This window comes from Oncorhynchus masou, chromosome 22 (assembly GCF_036934945.1).
Source record: "Oncorhynchus masou masou isolate Uvic2021 chromosome 22, UVic_Omas_1.1, whole genome shotgun sequence".
NCBI lineage: Eukaryota > Metazoa > Chordata > Actinopteri > Salmoniformes > Salmonidae > Oncorhynchus > Oncorhynchus masou.
The window spans coordinates 48568764-48585557 of record NC_088233.1 but is presented as its reverse complement, the minus strand read 5'-3'; the positions used below and the strand labels follow the sequence as shown (position 1 = coordinate 48585557).

The following is a 16794-nucleotide window of genomic DNA, read 5'->3' as shown; positions in this document are numbered from 1 at the left end:
CAAAATCAAGCAGAAGGTAGGTCAATGCCATAGAAAGACGCATACTAGTGTGGTTTTTGAATGCCTGTAGAGGGGATGATAATTTATTACCGAACATAATATTCCAGACCACATTATTTGACTCATGATAAAAGGCACTCATGGCTGATATGTCACTTTTGTCTTCCACATCTTGGAGCACTGGTGGCTCCAGTCATTCATTAGTACTGGAGGAAAACCTCCATTGTTGCCTCGTCCATTATACAATAGTTTGGTTGTGGTATCCATTGCATTCCCAGCAACCTTCGGTGTGCTGCAAGGGTCCCGGCGTCTCACTTACTAAAACCAATTAAACAAACTCCTGTCGTCCTCAACTCAATTCAGCAAGACATCACAGGAATCGGACTCCAGCTCCAAACTGAAACCCGTCGCATATCCTAAACAAAAAGATTTAAGTGTTATTTTTAACAGCAACTCAATACCCTTTCCACAATATTGAGCCAAACTGATCAAAGCCGAGCTATACTGGGCTGGCCTGGTTATGCATCCACCGTCGTTGCTGAAACCATGCTGGAAAGCACACCACGTTTCGAGTCGGCCTTATAGTTTGAATCAGGCATAAAAGTGTACTGCTCATCTATATACTATCATGCCATGGTTTGACAACAGAATGGGCAGATATTAGGCTACCTGTCTCCACTCTGGACGCCCGTGGGAATGCAATAGTTGAGCTCCAGCCGGGCGATGTTTCCGAGTCGCAGCACAATTCCCGCTCCGTAAGACCTGCGGATACACTCTGCCAGTTTCCTCAGGTGTGCTTGAGGCCCGTCACCTACAGGAAAACACAGCCTGAGTAAACCTAGAGCAGTGGTTCCCAAACTTTCCCCCACAGGCTCCCCTTCCAGCATTGAGGAACATCCCGCCCCTGCGCCACGTCTATTTCTATGGGCACAAGCATAGTTCATGACACAGCCTGTTCACATCCCTCTTGTTGGCGGAGAGAACATTTTGCAGGTTTAAAGCTCACTTCACACAATTCTACACATTTTGTCATGGGGTGCAGGTAATATTTTGCGGTTTTAAAGTGAATCGTTTTGCAGGTCTATTTATGTCTAATGTGTATTCATGTGATATGAGTGACTCAAACATTACTACACAATCTACGGGCTAGGAAAACATAGCTGAAAAAACAACAACATTTTGATCTGGACATTTCTGACAAGTTATAAGTAGCTCTCTAAGGTATGCAATGACTGACATGACCAGAGAACAACTGATGATGCACTACCCAATCTCGAAATTGCACATTGTGCATTCTACTGCGACAACTTTTAAGAGTAGGTTGAAAGCCGAACTGAGTTGCCCTAGGGAGCGGCGCCCCACAGTATGGGAATCACTCAGCTGGAGGACTGAAAAGTGCAGAGGATTCTCTTTCCCTGTATAAAGTCACAGAACAGACCATTGTGCAATCAACTTTAATTTCTAGCAAGCAGGGAAGTTAGCTATCACCATTGTGACCTTAGAGCTCATCACTAAGCTAAGGATCCTGCGACTATACACCTTCCTCTGCAACTGGATCCTGGACTTCCTGACGGGCCGCCCCCAGGTGGTAAGGGTAGGCAACAACACATCTGCCACGCTGATCCTCAACACTGGGGCCCCTCGGGTGCGTGCTTAGTCCCCTCCTGTACTCCCTGTTCACCCACGACTGTGTGACCAAGCACGACTCCAACACCATCATTATGTTTGCTGACGACACAACAGTGGTAGGCCTGATCACCGACAACTATGAGACAGTCTACAGGGAGGAGGTCAGAGACTGCCAGGACAGCAACCTCTCAATGTGAGCAAGAGAAAGTAGCTGATCGTGGACTATAGGAAAAGGAGGGCCAAACAGGCCACTATTAACATTGATGGGACTGAAGTGGAGCAGGTCGAGAGTTTAAATTTCCTTGGTGTCCACATCACCAACCAACTATCGGTCAAAACACACAGTCGAAAAAAAAGAGGGCACAACAACACCTTTTCCCCCTCAGTTGACTGAAAAAATTTGGCATGGGTCCCCAGATCCTCAAAAAGTTCTACAGCTGCACCATCAAGAGCATCCTGACCGGTTGCATCACCGCCTGGTATGGCAACTGCTCGGCCTCTGACCGGAAGGCGCCACAGAGGGTAGTGCTTACGCCCAGTACATCACTGGGGCCAAGCTTCCTGACATCCAGGACCTATATACTAGGTGGTACCAGAGGAAGGAAAGCGGTACCAGAGCGCCAAGTCTAGGACCAAAAGGTTCCTTAACAGCTTCTACATCCCCAAGCCATAAGACTGCTGAACAACTAATCAAATGACCAGCCGGACTATTTACAGCTACTCAATGTTTACTATCTATGCATAGTCACTTTACAAATGACCTTGATTAACCTGTACCCCTGCACATTGACTCAGTACCCCCTGAATAATGCCTCGTTATTGCTATGTACATTTCTTGTTACTTTTTTATATACACTGCTCAAAAAAATAAAAATAACACATCCTCGATCTGAATGAATAAAATATTCTTATTAAATACTTTTTTCTTTACATAGTTGAATGTGCTGACAACAAAATCACACAAATTTATCAATAGAAATCTGGATTTGGAAAAATTTCAAAATTAAAGTGGAAAACCACACTACAGGCTGATCCAACTTTGATGTAATGTCCTTAAAACAAGTCAAAATGAGGCTCAGTAGTGTGTGTGGCCTCCACGTGCCTGTATGACCTCCCGACAATGCCTGGGCATGCTCCTGATGAGGTGGCAGATGGTCTCCTGAGGGATCTCCTCCCAGACCTGGACTAAAGCATCCGCCAACTCCTGGACAGTCTGTGGTGCAACATGGCGTTGGTGGATGGAGCGAGACATGATGTCCCAGATGTGCTCAATTGGCTTCAGGTCTGGGGAACGGGCGGGCCAGTCCATAGCAACAATGCCTTCCTCTTGCAGGAACTGCTGACACACTCCAGCCAAATGAGGTCTAGCATTGTCTTGCATTAGGAGGAACCCAGGGCCAACCGCACCAGCATATGGTCACACAAGGGGTCTGTGGATCTCATCTCGGTACCTAATGGCAGTCAGGCTACCTCTGGCAAGCACATGGAGGGCTGTGCGGCCCCCACAAAGAAATGCCACCCCACACCATGGCTGACCCACCGACAAACCAGTCATGCTGGAGGATGTTGCAGACCGTTTCAGCAGACACATGCACATTTGTGGCCTGCTGGAGGTAATTTTGCAGGGCTCTGGCAGTGCTCATCCTGCTCCTCCTTGCACAAAGGCGGAGGTAGTGGTCCTGCTGCTGGGTTGTTGCCCTCCTACGGCCTCCTCCACGTCTCCTGATGTACTGGCCTGTCTCCTGGTAGCGCCTCCATGCTCTGGACACTACGCTGACAGACACAGCAAACCTTCTTGCCACAGCTCACATTGATGTCCATCCTGGATGAGCTGCACTACCTGAGCCACTTGTGTGGGTTGTAGACTCCGTCTCATGCTACTACTAGACTGAAAGCACCGCCAGCATTCAAAAGTGACCAGAACATCAGCCAGGAAGTATAGGAACTGAGAAGTGGTCTGTGGTCACCACCTGCAGAACCACTCCTTTATTGGGGGTGTCTTGCTAATTGCCTATCATTTCCACCTGTTGTCTATTCCATTTGCACAACAGCATTTGACATTTATTGTCAATCAGTGTTGCTTCCTAAGTGGACAGTTTGATTTCACAGAAGTGTGATTGACTTGGAGTTACATTGTGTTGTTTTAGTGTTCCCTTTATTTTTTTGAGCAGTGTATTTTTTTTATTTTTAGGAAATATTTTATTAACCCTATATCTTGAACTGCATTGTTGGTTAAGGGCTTGTAAGTAATAATTTCACACTTGTTGTATTTGGCACGTGACAAATAACATTTGATTTGCTTATTAAAAAAATGCTGCTTATTAATAGATGGTGCCACTCCTTCCAATATAATGCTGATTGAGTCCTGCAGATTTCTAATATGGATGAATTTGAACAACATTGATTGTGGGGTGAATTACATCTTTAAACACCCACCATAGTTGAGGTTACACAGGTTCCCGGCATTGAGGAAGAAGTGGATCCTGAAGAGGTCTCCGAATCCCCCTTTGCCTGAATGGAAGGGCAGCGGAGCATACAGGTGGACGGCTCCAGCCCAATACACCTCACCTCCCAGGTAGTCACCTGTCATGCCAACAATAAAACCACACATGAGATGTGAGAATGTAACCTAAATCGGACTTTATTGAAATGGATAACATCTCACCTTCACTCTGAGGGCCGATGCTGTACATACTGAAGCCCCTGACGCTAGTAGGACCACCGAGATAGAACCTAAGAGACGAATAGGTCAAAAATCGAATCAAATTGTATTTGTCACATGCATCGTCAACAACAGGTGGAGACGAACAGTGAAATGCTTACGGGCCCTTCCCACAATGCAAAGAGGGGAAAAACGAGAAATAATAGAAAGACAATAACCCAAAAAATAAATAAACAATGAGTAATGATAACTTGGCTACATACACGGGGTACCAGTACCGAGTTGATGTGCAGGGGTATGAGGTAATTGAGGTAGATACCGTATATATAGGTAGGGATAAAATGACTAGGCAACAGGATAGATAAGAAACAGTAACAGCAGCGTATGTGATGAGTCAAAAGAGTTTGTGCAAAACGGGTCAATGCAGATAGTTAAATAGTTAACCAATAGCTACTTGGACAAACTATTTAGCAGTCTTATGGCTTGGGGGTAGAAGCTGTTCAGGGTCCTGTTGGTTCCAAGACTTGGTGCATCGGTGCCGCTTGCTGGGCGCTAGAAGAGAGAACAGTCTATGACTTGGGTGGCTGGAGACTGACACTGCTTAGTATAGAGGTCCTGGATGGCAGGGAGCCCGGCCCCAGTGATGAACTAGGCCGTACGCACTACTCTCTGTAGCGCCTTGGTCGGGTGCAGAGCAGTTGCAGGTAGAAAACCATTTAAGGGTCAAGAAACAGCATGGTATACAGATAACGTGGCAGGCCACATTAAAACTGTCTCGCGGGCCAAGTTTGACACCTGCCGTGGATATTCATACTGACAGAGACTTTGTCATTTCCTCAAACAATCGTCTATATTTAATATCGATTAATTATTGCAATAATGAAAGTAGTCAACCGAGTAGCCTAACTTTTGAGCAAATGCAGAGTACTATAAAGTGCTGTGAAAAATTATTTGCCCCCTTGCCGATTTCTTGTTTTTTTGCACATTTGTCACACTTAAATGTTTCAGATCATCAAACAAATATAAATATTACACAAAGATAACCCAAGTTAAACACAAAATGCAGTTTAGTGATGATTTTATTTATTAAGGGAAAAAAAGCTATCCGAACCTTCATGGCCCTATGTGACAAAGTAATTGTCCCCCCTTGTTAAAACATGAATTTACTGTGGTTGATCACATTTTTTGGAAAGCTGAGTTCAATTTCACTAGTCACACCCAGGCCTGATTACTGCCAGACCTGTTGAATCAAGAAATCACTTAAATAGAACCTGTCTGACAAGGTGAAGTAGCCAAAAGATCTCATAAAGCAAGACCTCATGCCGCGATCCAAAGAAATTCCGGAATAGATGTAGATGTCAATTACTTTGTTTCTCCAGTCTGGAAAGGGTTACAAAGCCATTTCTAAAGCTTTGGGACTCCAGTGAACCACGGTGAGAGCCATTATCCACAAATGGAGAAAATTTGGAACAGTGGTAAACCTTCACAGGAGTGGCCGGCCTACCAAAATTACCCCAAGAGCGCAGCGACGACACATCCAAGAGGTCACAATAGAACCAACAACAACATCTAAAGAACTGCAGGCCTCACTTGCCTCAGTTAAGGTCAGTGTTCATGACTCAACCATAAGAAAGACACTGGGCAAAAATGGCATCCATGCAAAAGTTAAGGCAAAAACCACTGCTGACCAAAAAGAACATAAAGGCTCATCTCACTTTCGGCAAAAAACATCTTGATGATCCCCAACATTTTTGAGAAAATATTCTGTGGACTGACGAGACAAAAGTTGAACTTTTTATAAGGTGTGCGTCCCGTTACATCTGGGATAAAAATAACACAGCATTTCAGAAAAAGAGCATCATACCAACAGTCAAATATGGTGGTGGTAGTGTGATGGTCTGGGGCTGATTCAGGACCTGGACGACTTGCTGTGATTGATGGAACCATGGATTCTGCTCTCTTCCAAAAAATCCTGAAGGAGAATGTCCGACCTTCAGTTCATGACCTCAAGCTGAAGCGGATTTGGGTTCTGCAGCAGGACAACAATCCCAAAACACACCAGCAAGTCCACCACTGAATTGGCTTAAAAAAAAAAAAATGAAGGTTTTGGAATGGCCTAGTCAAAGTTCAGACTTGAATCCGATTGAGATACTGTGGCGTGACCTTAAAAAGGTGGTTCATGCTCGAAAACCCTCCAATGCGGCTGAATTAAAACAATTCTGAAAAGAAGGGTGGGCCAAAATTCCTCCACAGCGATGTGAAAAACTCATTGCCAGTTATCGCAAATGCTTTGATTGCAGTTGTTGCTGCTGAGGGTGGCACAACCAGTTATTAGGTTTAGGGGGCAATTACTTTGTCACATAGGGCCATGAAGATTCAGATAGCTTTTTTCCCCCTTAATAAATTAAATCATTGCTTAAAAACTGAATTTTGTGTTTACTTGGGTTATCTTTATGTAATATTTAAATTAGTTTGATGATCTGAAACATTTAAGTGTGACAAATGTACAAGAAATCACGGAGGGGGCAAGAAGCTATATACAGTGCTGTGAAAAAGTGACACTAACAATGCTCAGTCACGGTTGGTTCCACCCCCTTCATGCAGATTGGGGGCATCATAAGCCACTCTGGGTTCATCCGGTCGTCATCTGCACAGGGTGGTTGTCTTAACCCCACCCTGGCTTAGTTTCCCAGACGCAAGAATGATTTTGAGACAATGAGGGATTGTTCTACTCCTAAGCTATCCCTAGTAAAACACATTCTTGTCTATGCAATGCAGTCTTAACTCATTTGTCAGCTCAAGCCATCTCTAGTAACCATACGCCCAGATTAGCGGCAGGGAACTAGAGCGGAGACCATAAAAACACAGCATTAGCAGGACAGAAATGTCTTCCCATTCATTACGTATTCATTGCTAACTATTAATATCCAACAAATCAGGTAAACACATCATTTTTCTCACACACCCCTGGTTTTTCATTGACGGCATTGTGGAATAGAGAGTATTGTCTTACCTGTCAGCAATGCAAGTTGGCTTATCTCCAATGGGCAGGAGGCATCCCCCCCAGAGAGATGCAGACAGGACCTGGAAGATGGAGGAAGAGGTCTCAACAAAAGTGCTCTCCCACTTGCTCTTTTATCCCAACCTGTCCACAACCATTTTTCAACCCTCCATCAACAAGCTGTTGGTTATAACTTGGGTTTACTGTAAAGGTGACTATTACTATTCCAACTAGAGATCCATGTGTGTAACTCAAGTTCACACGCAAATTTCTCCCTGATCAATAAAAACAATTCAGGTTCTCACCGAGTCCCAGAAGAGACGTCTGTTAAACTGGATCTCAAAGTCCTCCTTCAGGAAGCTGGCATCTCCTCCAGTGTATCCTGCCAACTCCTGCAAAACCACAGCGATGCATCGGCTGAATGTGTTGTCGGTTCAAAATGGTTTAAATAGGAAATCATTACTGGCTGCAACACCGGGTCAGGTAATGTCAACCCACACACCTGGTTGATCTTCAGCAAGGCCCCCCTCCTGGGAAGGATTGCCGAGTTTCTGGTGTCGATGACCATGGAGTGCTGTGATCGGAGAGGAGACATGTTGATGAAAAGTATTGTCTCAAATGTCTCAGTGGTTCGAATCCTAACTTGAGATTTTGACAACACCAATGCAAGATATACACAAAAACCCACATTTAGTGTACAGATCTCAAAATAGGATGAGTCCAAATGTATTATCACGATTAGGCAAGAATGCCTTCTCATCTTGTGCACCAGAGGCATGGAATGGTCTTACAATCCATGCTTCATCTAGATATGTTAGTGCCACTGAATGAATGAAACATTTTGATGGGAGACTCTGTTTCAGAGGAGGGTAAATGCTTTTTTAAAGGCTGAATCATGTTGTTGAATTGTTTGTATTGTTGTATGTTTTTAATCCTGTAATGTATTGATTGTTGCTGCCTTCTTGGCCAGGTCTCCCTTGAAAAAGAGACACTGGGTCTCAATGGGCTTTTCCTGGTTAAATATATATATTTTTAGTGTTTTATCTACTAAAGGTAGTTGTGTGAGGATTGTGAAGCGGAACTGAAGTCCCGGTACCGAGAGTGATGACTTGAGTGAGTGGCCGCTCTCCTCCCGGACTGCAAACGACGCGGTACGCTCCAGACAGCCCAGCTCTCGCCACACCCCCTCCCACTTCAGCGTGTGGTTGGTCTTCCAGAGAGGGAACTGTTTGTTTGCAAAACAGAAAGGGAGAAACCAGAGAGGATCAAGCATTTGCAAAAGCATTACCGGCAGGATGAAATTGAATAGAAAAATAGCTGAGAAATTCCATTCTACTCCTATTAGTTAGCGTAACAGCAGCAAAACTAAAACAATCACCTTGGTTGTTTCACACAGAGTCCAGAGGTAAACACAGAGCACAGGAATATGCCAAATGAGAACTTGTACAATAATGATGGATTAATGGAAAATTATCTTACACTGAACTCTGTGGAGACACCGCGATCAGTCTCTCTCAGCGAGCTCCATGGAAATTGGCCTGCAACTTTGTACAAGTTGACAGCGAAACTGCAACAGCGAGAGAAAGTCAATTAGATTGATCCCAAACAGAAAGAGCTCAGGGAAATACAGCATAAACAACAACACAATTCACTGTTTTTGAAGCATTGCTAATGATGGAATTTGCAGCTTTGTTTTGTCTCATACCTGCGCTCAAAGTGGCCAGGTTGGGGCTTGAAGAACGACAGCCCGTAGGAAGTCTCTTTTGTGCCGTAGGAGACCTGGAAGGTGAGCTTTTCTGCAGAACCGAAGACATTGGGCAGCTTGAGACCAAGAACCTAAAGTAGGAGGCAGGTAAACTAGTAAAAACAGAGGATGGAACCTCAATTGCACTTGTAATCACCACCATGGCTCAACCTAAATGAATCTTTCCTCAATTTCTGGTATCCGCTCTCCTCGCTTCCTTCTCAAAAGGAGAATGTCCTAGGGGAGGGATCTTGGACCTTCTCCAATACAGTTGAGAAGGAGGCAAGGCGATAGGATTTGAGGAATGAATTAAAACGATGCATTGAATAGAGCCCATCACTCAGGAGTCCTCACCATGCAGCCTTCGTTATTTCCAACCATGGTGTTATAGCTACCAGTCATGCGTCTCAGCTCAGTCACATCAAACGTCACATCTAGTCCATTAGGCAGAGCATCCACCCCTGAAAGGAAGAATTGTTTTTGTTGTTGTTTTGAATGCTTTACCTACTTTCCCATTGATTTTAGTCCCTTCCAAAGTAAAATACAACATTTTGAACAGACACTGTGATCAGAATAGATCCCCTTTCTAACCACAGTACCTTGTGAGGTATCGATGACAACATCCACTTGTCTGAAGATACCGAGACGCAGGAGCTTCTGTCTGGCTTCGTGGGCTCTCCTCATGACCTAGAACAAACAGTAAACAAAGTCGATCCTACTTTTGCTATAGTCTCTATACAGACTCCACATGAATAAACATGGTCTGTACTGTACTGATAGATTCACTCACATCAATCAAGTTCTTGGCACGGAAGACATCAGCAATCTCGTATGTTAAGCAATCCTCCTTGGTTCTTCCGAGACCATCTATGTGTACACGCTGGACTATGACCTACAGGGAAAATACATCAAATGTTATAATCAGCAGTGACAGCCAACAATGTAAAAGGTAACTTTTACAATCAACCACACAGAAATTCTTATGGATTAAGTCACAACTTGAGTCAATGCGGTTTTCATTCAGGACTGAGTGAAAAAAATGAAAAAAACATACATCTTTGTTTTCAAGGACCTCTTGTTTTGACTCCTGCTCCATATCTGGCCTCTCAATGTCATCTGCATGAAACCCCAGCTCAGGTCCCTGCATTGGTAGAGGATCAAGACTCTGCAACACAACAGATTTAGTGATGAACACGATGACTTATCAGGCTATATCTTCAATATTAAAGCTATCTGTACAAAACGCATTCGCTGAACAGGTAGTTGGGTGGATGTTGTGTTTTGGTCATTATGAAAAAGAGTTCATCTCAATATTTTTATTATGGGGTAGTGGCCCTCAAGCCACTACTATACTACCATATACAGTTGAAGTCGGAAGTTTACATACACCTTAGCCAAATACATTTAAACTCAGTTTTTCACCATTCCTGACATTTAATCGGAGTAAAAATTCCCTGTCTTAGGTCAGTTAGGATCACCACTTTATTTTAAGAATGTGAAACGTCAGAATAATAGCAAAGATAATTATTTATTTCAGCTTTTATTTCTTTCATTATATTCCCAGTGGATCAGAGGTTTACATACACTCAATTAGTATTTTGTAGCATTGCCTTTAAATTGTTTAACTTGGGTCAAATGTTTCGGTTAGCCTTCCACAAGCTTCCCACAATAAGTTGGGTGAATTTTGGCCCATTCCTCCTGACAGAGCTGGTGTAACGGAGTCAGGTTTGTAGGCCTCCTTGCTCACACACACTTTTTCAGTTCTGCCCACAAATGTTCTATAGGATTGAGGTCAGGGCTTTGTGATGGCCACTCCAAAACCTTTACTATGTTGTCCTTAAGCCATTTTGCCACAACTTTGGAAGTATGCTTGGGGTCATTGTCCATTTGGAAGACCCATTTGTGACCAAGCTATAACTTCCTGACTGACGTCTTGAGATGTTGCTTCAATATAGCCACATCATTTTCCTCCCTCATGATTCCATCTATTTTGTGAAGTGCACCAGTCCCTCCTGCAGCAAAGCACCTCCACAACATGATGCTGCCACCCCCATGCTTCACGGTTGGGATGGTGCTCTTCAGCTTGCAAGCGTACCCCTTTTTCCTCCAACCATAACAATGGTCCTTATGGCTAAACAGTTCTATTTGTGTTTCATCAGACCAGAGGATATTTCTCCAAAAAGTCCCCATGTGCAGTGCAGTTGCAAACCGTAGTGTTTTTTTTTAATGGTAGTTTTGGAGCAGTGGCTTCTTCCTTGCTGAGTGGCCTTTCAGGTTATGTCGATATAGGACTCGTTTTACTGTGGATATAGATACTTTTCTACCTGTTTCCTCCAGCATCTTCACAAGGTCCTTTGCTGTTGTTCTGGGATAGATTTGCACTTTTCGCACCAAAGTACGTTCATCTCGAGGAGACAGAACATGTCTCCTTCCTGAGCGGTATGACGACTGCGTGGTCCAATGGTGTTTATACATGCGTACTATTGTTTGTACAGATGAACATGGTTCCTTCAAGCATTTGGAAATTGCTCCCAATTTTTTTTATGAGGTCTTAGCTGATTTCTTTTGATTTTCCCATGATGTCAAGCAAAGAGGCACTGAGTTTGAAGGTAGGCCTTGAAATACATCCACAGGTACACCTCCAATTGACTCAAATGATGTCAATTAGCCTATCAGAAGCTTCTAAAGCCATGACATCATTTTCTGGAATTTTCCAAGCTTTTTAATGGTACAGTCACCTTAGTGTATGTAAACTTCTGACCCACTGGAATTGTGATACAGTGAATTATAAGTTAAATAATCTGTCTGTAAACAATTGTTGGAAAGATTACTTGTGTCATGCACAAAGATGTCCTCACCAACTTGACAAAACTATAGTTTGTTAACAAGACATTTGTGGAGTGTTTGAAAAATGAGTTTTAATGACTATGTAAACTTCCGACTTCAACTGTATCTACAACACAAAATCCATGTGTATAGTGGGTATGTTATCATGTGTGTGTGTCTCTTCACAGTGCCTGCTGTTCCATAAAGTGTATTTGTATCCGTTTTTTAAATCAGATTTTACTGCTTGCATGTGTTATTTGATGTGGAATAGAGTTCCATGTAGTCATAGCTCTATGTAGTACTGTGCGCCTCCCATAGTCTGTTCTGGATTTGGGGACTGTGAAGAGACCTCTGGTGGAATGTCTTGTGGGGTATGCATTACATGGGTGTCTGAGCGGTGTGCTAATTGTTTAAATAGACAGCACAGTGCATTCAACATGTCAATACTTCTGACATAAACAAGTATTGATGAAGTCAATCTCTACTTTGAGCCTGGATAGATTGACATGCATATCAACGTCAGCTCTCCGTGTTCATATGTAAGGACCAGTCGTGCTGACCTGTTCTTTCCTTCCCTCTTTGTGGCACCTGACCACAAGACTGGTATTTACAAGTCACATTCTTCAAAATGTCATTAGTTGAATTCACTGGAAATTTCAGCTTGTTGTTTAAAGTATCTAATAATGCAAATGACTAATGCACCCCCATGCATATGATCTGTGTCCTCACTATTTCAGATCAGTGGCTGTAGTGCGCACAATACACGAGCAACGTTCACCAATGCTGTTGTTATAACTATGCAGCATTTGATCATGTTAATTTCCTTCACTTCCTGACAAGGTATGGACAGTTCGTGTTTCAGGAGTTTAGCTAGTTGGCAAGCTGTCCAACTGGACCCCTTTCGCTTTGCGTGCTGACTACGCTAGCTACTCCGGTTACTGTACAGAGGTCATGCGTTCACCCTTTGCATTTTAAGCAGTTATCCTTACCCTCGCGTGGACGGTTTCCATGATTACGTCGAGAATGTACCGTACTTCAAATGTTGGTGTTAATTTTAAGAAATGAAGGGACATTTAATTCACACTCGGCTCAAGAGAAATGTAGCTTCGTGGACGCCATGACACCACCAACACCACACCCCCTCATCCACCCTGGGGTGTTCAAGATTTCAACGTTTCACAATATATTGCAGAACTAAAGAAAAATTGCAAACAGTTGCTTACTGTAAACACAAAACAATAGTGTACACATAAAACCTTTTGATAGTCAGTAAAATGAATATTTTCAAAACTGAAGCATTGCTGAGTTAACATATAATAACATGTACTTGGATTTGTGTAGGACTTTTGGAACGGGTGCATGCCCATTGATGTAATGGTGGACAAGCCGAGACAACTTGCATTCAAGACTGTGACCATACTGGGTTCAGACAACACACATCTGACTGTATAACTAATCCAATTTGACCATTACTTTCATTATTATGAAGAGTTTGTATAGCCATCATAGACATATCATTCACAATATCACACACTCAGTGATGCGATAGAGATCTCCAATTTTATTAAGATATAAACGTTGCTGAGCTTCTCTGTAAGCCCTCCTTCCTGTAAAAAGATAATCACATCACACAGTGTCTCAAAATAACAAACATTTTATCCACTGAATGAATATTTGTCTTATGTTAGACTTAAAAGAGATCCATAGATCTTACGCCTCTCTCTTGAAGGTCTCGTGAGATATCTTGTCCTTGGCCACACCTTCAGGACACGCATTAAACTTCTCAATCCCCAAAGTGGTTAGTGCTGCGAAACAGAATCATACATAGTATGTTGAATGAGTGTTTCCTTGGGAGTGATGGAGAGGCATAAACATTGGGTTGTGGTATAGTATTATTAGACTTATAGGCTAAGACTTATATAGGCGGAGTCCTCGGTATTCCCTTGGTATGCCCCCTACTTGTTTTTGATACACATATCTTATACAGTAGGTACCTCACTGTCCTATCTCCTCCAAATTATTTCTCGGCCATTGCCTCGCAAATGATCAAATGGCCCATTTCTGACTCACCCTCCTTGTACTGAACAAAAGTGATGTGCCCTTGGTTGGTAGGGTCCAAGATGCCCAAAACGGCATCCAGGTTTGTGTCGTTGAACAGGCTTGGGCAATCCAGTGACCGCATTTTGGATACTCTCAGTTGTTCAAGCTGTGTGATCAGGAACTCGTTTGGTCTCTCTGTAGTAGAAACAGCACAGATGGTGGGGAAAAAGACCTATGTCATGTGTCAATAGTCCACAATGCGTTGCCTGCCCTACTAGGGAGGCTATGTCATAGGAATGATCCTCCTGTTTTGCAGTAGATCACACATCGTCTCTGTACCGGTACCTCCTGTATATGGCCTCGCTATAGTTATTTTACTGCTGCTGTTAAATTATTTTTTACTTAACGCTTTATTCTGTTTTTGTTTTTTTTACTTCTCAAAGCATTGTTGGTTAAGGGCTTGTAAGTAAGCATTTCACTGTAAGGTCTACTACACCTGTTGTATTTGGCGCATGTGACAAATACAATTTGATTTGACTTTAACCTGACCTTATCTCAACCATTCTCTTTTGCAAACTAGTGTGAAACAGATCATGAAAAACAACACTATAGTATAAGAAAGAATACAAAACACGAGATTTGGGGGGGGGGGGGGGGGGGGGTAAATAACTAATGTTGCCAAAGATGATGCTAGTGATGAGATTATAATGACGACCCTCTTTCCTAACGTTAGTCAAGCAGTCAGTGCAGTTAGCGTCAGCACAGCAGGCTAGCTTACCTTTTACTTCAGCCACCACACAAGATGGGAAGAAAATGTTAACAAATGATGAAAAATAAGTCTAACCTGGTCTGTAAAAGAAGAGCATGCTTGTTAAATTATCCATGAGTTCGATAATTTTGTGTTTTCTAAGATAATCTGCAGCCTCTTGCTCTCTTGGTGTCGCCATTCTTCCGAAAAGTATGTTGCTAGCTACATTGGTTGCTATCTGTGGTTGCTATGGATACGCCAAATCGTCTGACGCTCCTCCTCGTCTAGCGCTCTGAATGATCAAAATCAGAATGATACCTATCAGGATAATTGAAAAGTTTATTAATTAATAAATAATTCAGATTTGGATATATCTATATTTTTTGTTGTTGCGTGTGGACCCAACATAAGTTTATTAAAAGCATAAACACAAACATTTGATTCACATCTGTTGATTAAAAACCCAATGAACAGTTACATACATACAGTATCTGACATACTCATACGAGTCTGCGCAGAAGTTACATGAGTGATCCATCAGACAACATGGTTAAAACTTGAGCTCACTTTGCTATGGCTCTCGCATCAAGAACAGCAAAAGGGTGTCTGCTCTGCAAGTTGTCCCATATTCAAAACCTCATGAGTTCTCCATGACAATAGGTTCGATAAACGCAATTGTAGGCTCCTGACCTAAATGTAAATAAGAACTTGTTATTAACTAACTTGCCTAGTTAAATAAATGTTCCATTTCTTTTTATAGTCTGAGGAGCCTGAAGTGCCATCCAGCCATGTGAACACATCATTGCCTGGAGTAACTTTGAATAGAATTGGCACACGTCAATTTATACCACATTCGTTTCATAACAAATGTGATACGCACATGTCCATCCAATTTTTCTTATTCACATTTTTGCCCCTTTGTGGTTATTAAACATGTGCAATATGTACAAGGATTGCTCTAGAGTTATACTGTACAAAAATTTAATCAGTCAACGGAAAGGGTCACTGTCTTTGGGCAACGGCAGCAGCCTCTTCTCTGGCTTTAAATCCCAGCACTTCAGTCCTCAATTCACCAGGTTTGGGAGGGATTTCTGGAATAGTCTGGCAAAGGGAAATAGATAAGGTGCATGCATTACATTGGAGTATCAGCAACATTACAAGCAATGCATTTATGATCTTATGAGCAAGTACACAAAACACAAGACCATGTGGACCCTTCATTTTACGATACACGTGGTCATATAATGAAAAAGCAAAATGGGGGAAGGATAGGAGTTTGTTTCCATGTTACCAGATCGGGTCTGTAGTACTGATGGACAACCTCTGCTCCGACAAACATAGATAGTACACTGGCACCAAACATCCTCAGGTACCGAGGCCATGACACACCAGCAGGCATCTTCACATCAGCCAAGAGGACCGATCAGTTACCTATACAGGGGAGAGACAGACAGTGGTAGTCATTAGCAGAAAGATTTGTATTGGTTCCAGGTGGGTGGGCGTTGTGCTAACCCTAACCCAGTTCCCCAAATTCACCGTTGTATCGAATAATCAACACAACATGCTAAGGCGTTGTAGTAGGGTACATTCATGACTTTCAATAATCACAGCCACAGGAAACACAGTTTACATGTTAAACACAGATTTTCTGACATTACATGGCACGTCATCAGGGATCCATTGCCATACTGCTACAGTAGTTCTAGGTCTCCAAAATCTCTCAATCCTTAGCTAGCTATGTCACTTAGCATATGTAACGTTACCTAGCTAGCCAAGTAGCTAGCCAGCGAGCAGTAGATATTTTGTCTTTGCTCCATAGTCATACCACCCAAAATAAACACACGCACTCAGCTATTGACATTACCTTGCTCTATTCTGAAACAGACAAAAGGTGAGTTTGAAAAACGGTCGTTTTCCAACAGAAATCTATTTATCATTGAAGCACATCGGCAGGTCACTTAACGTAACAGCACTGCTAACACAGCCTTCTTCTTCTTTTTTTTAGAATGTTATGTTACCGCTGCGGGTAATATTTGCGCGCTACTGCCACCTATCTCGTTACGTTTTCGAGAGATGGAATCTTTAGTTGTGAAATTATGAAACTACTTTTTCCATTCTGGTAAAAAGCGTAATGTACCTACAGT

General features: G+C 42.7%; 3 protein-coding genes across 3 annotated transcripts; all 3 read right to left on the bottom strand.

Moving 5' to 3' along the window:
• Positions 1-52: 52 nt before the first annotated feature.
• LOC135509621 (sorting and assembly machinery component 50 homolog A-like) lies at positions 53-13006 on the bottom strand. The gene is made up of 15 exons (XM_064930418.1): positions 12852-13006; positions 10091-10201; positions 9827-9928; positions 9636-9723; positions 9391-9497; positions 8998-9128; positions 8772-8859; positions 8389-8517; positions 7795-7866; positions 7598-7684; positions 7305-7375; positions 4295-4362; positions 4066-4212; positions 670-811; positions 53-416 (listed from the first exon to the last, which is right to left on the bottom strand). Exons 1-15 carry the CDS (start codon positions 12933-12935, stop codon positions 371-373), a joined length of 1473 nt encoding a protein of 490 aa, XP_064786490.1. The 5' UTR covers positions 12936-13006; the 3' UTR covers positions 53-370.
• A 397-nt stretch (positions 13007-13403) lies between these two features.
• si:dkey-42p14.3 (EF-hand calcium-binding domain-containing protein 10) lies at positions 13404-14877 on the bottom strand. Its single transcript, XM_064928978.1, has 4 exons — positions 14747-14877; positions 13933-14097; positions 13577-13667; positions 13404-13469 (listed from the first exon to the last, which is right to left on the bottom strand). The coding sequence occupies exons 1-4, from the start codon at positions 14847-14849 to the stop codon at positions 13427-13429; spliced, it is 402 nt and encodes a 133-aa protein (XP_064785050.1). The 5' UTR covers positions 14850-14877; the 3' UTR covers positions 13404-13426.
• Positions 14878-15025: 148 nt separating this feature from the next.
• On the bottom strand, positions 15026-16666 carry LOC135509619 (ubiquinol-cytochrome-c reductase complex assembly factor 6). Its single transcript, XM_064930416.1, has 3 exons — positions 16515-16666; positions 15942-16081; positions 15026-15751 (listed from the first exon to the last, which is right to left on the bottom strand). The coding sequence occupies exons 2-3, from the start codon at positions 16047-16049 to the stop codon at positions 15653-15655; spliced, it is 207 nt and encodes a 68-aa protein (XP_064786488.1). The 5' UTR covers positions 16050-16081; positions 16515-16666; the 3' UTR covers positions 15026-15652.
• Positions 16667-16794: the final 128 nt, after the last annotated feature.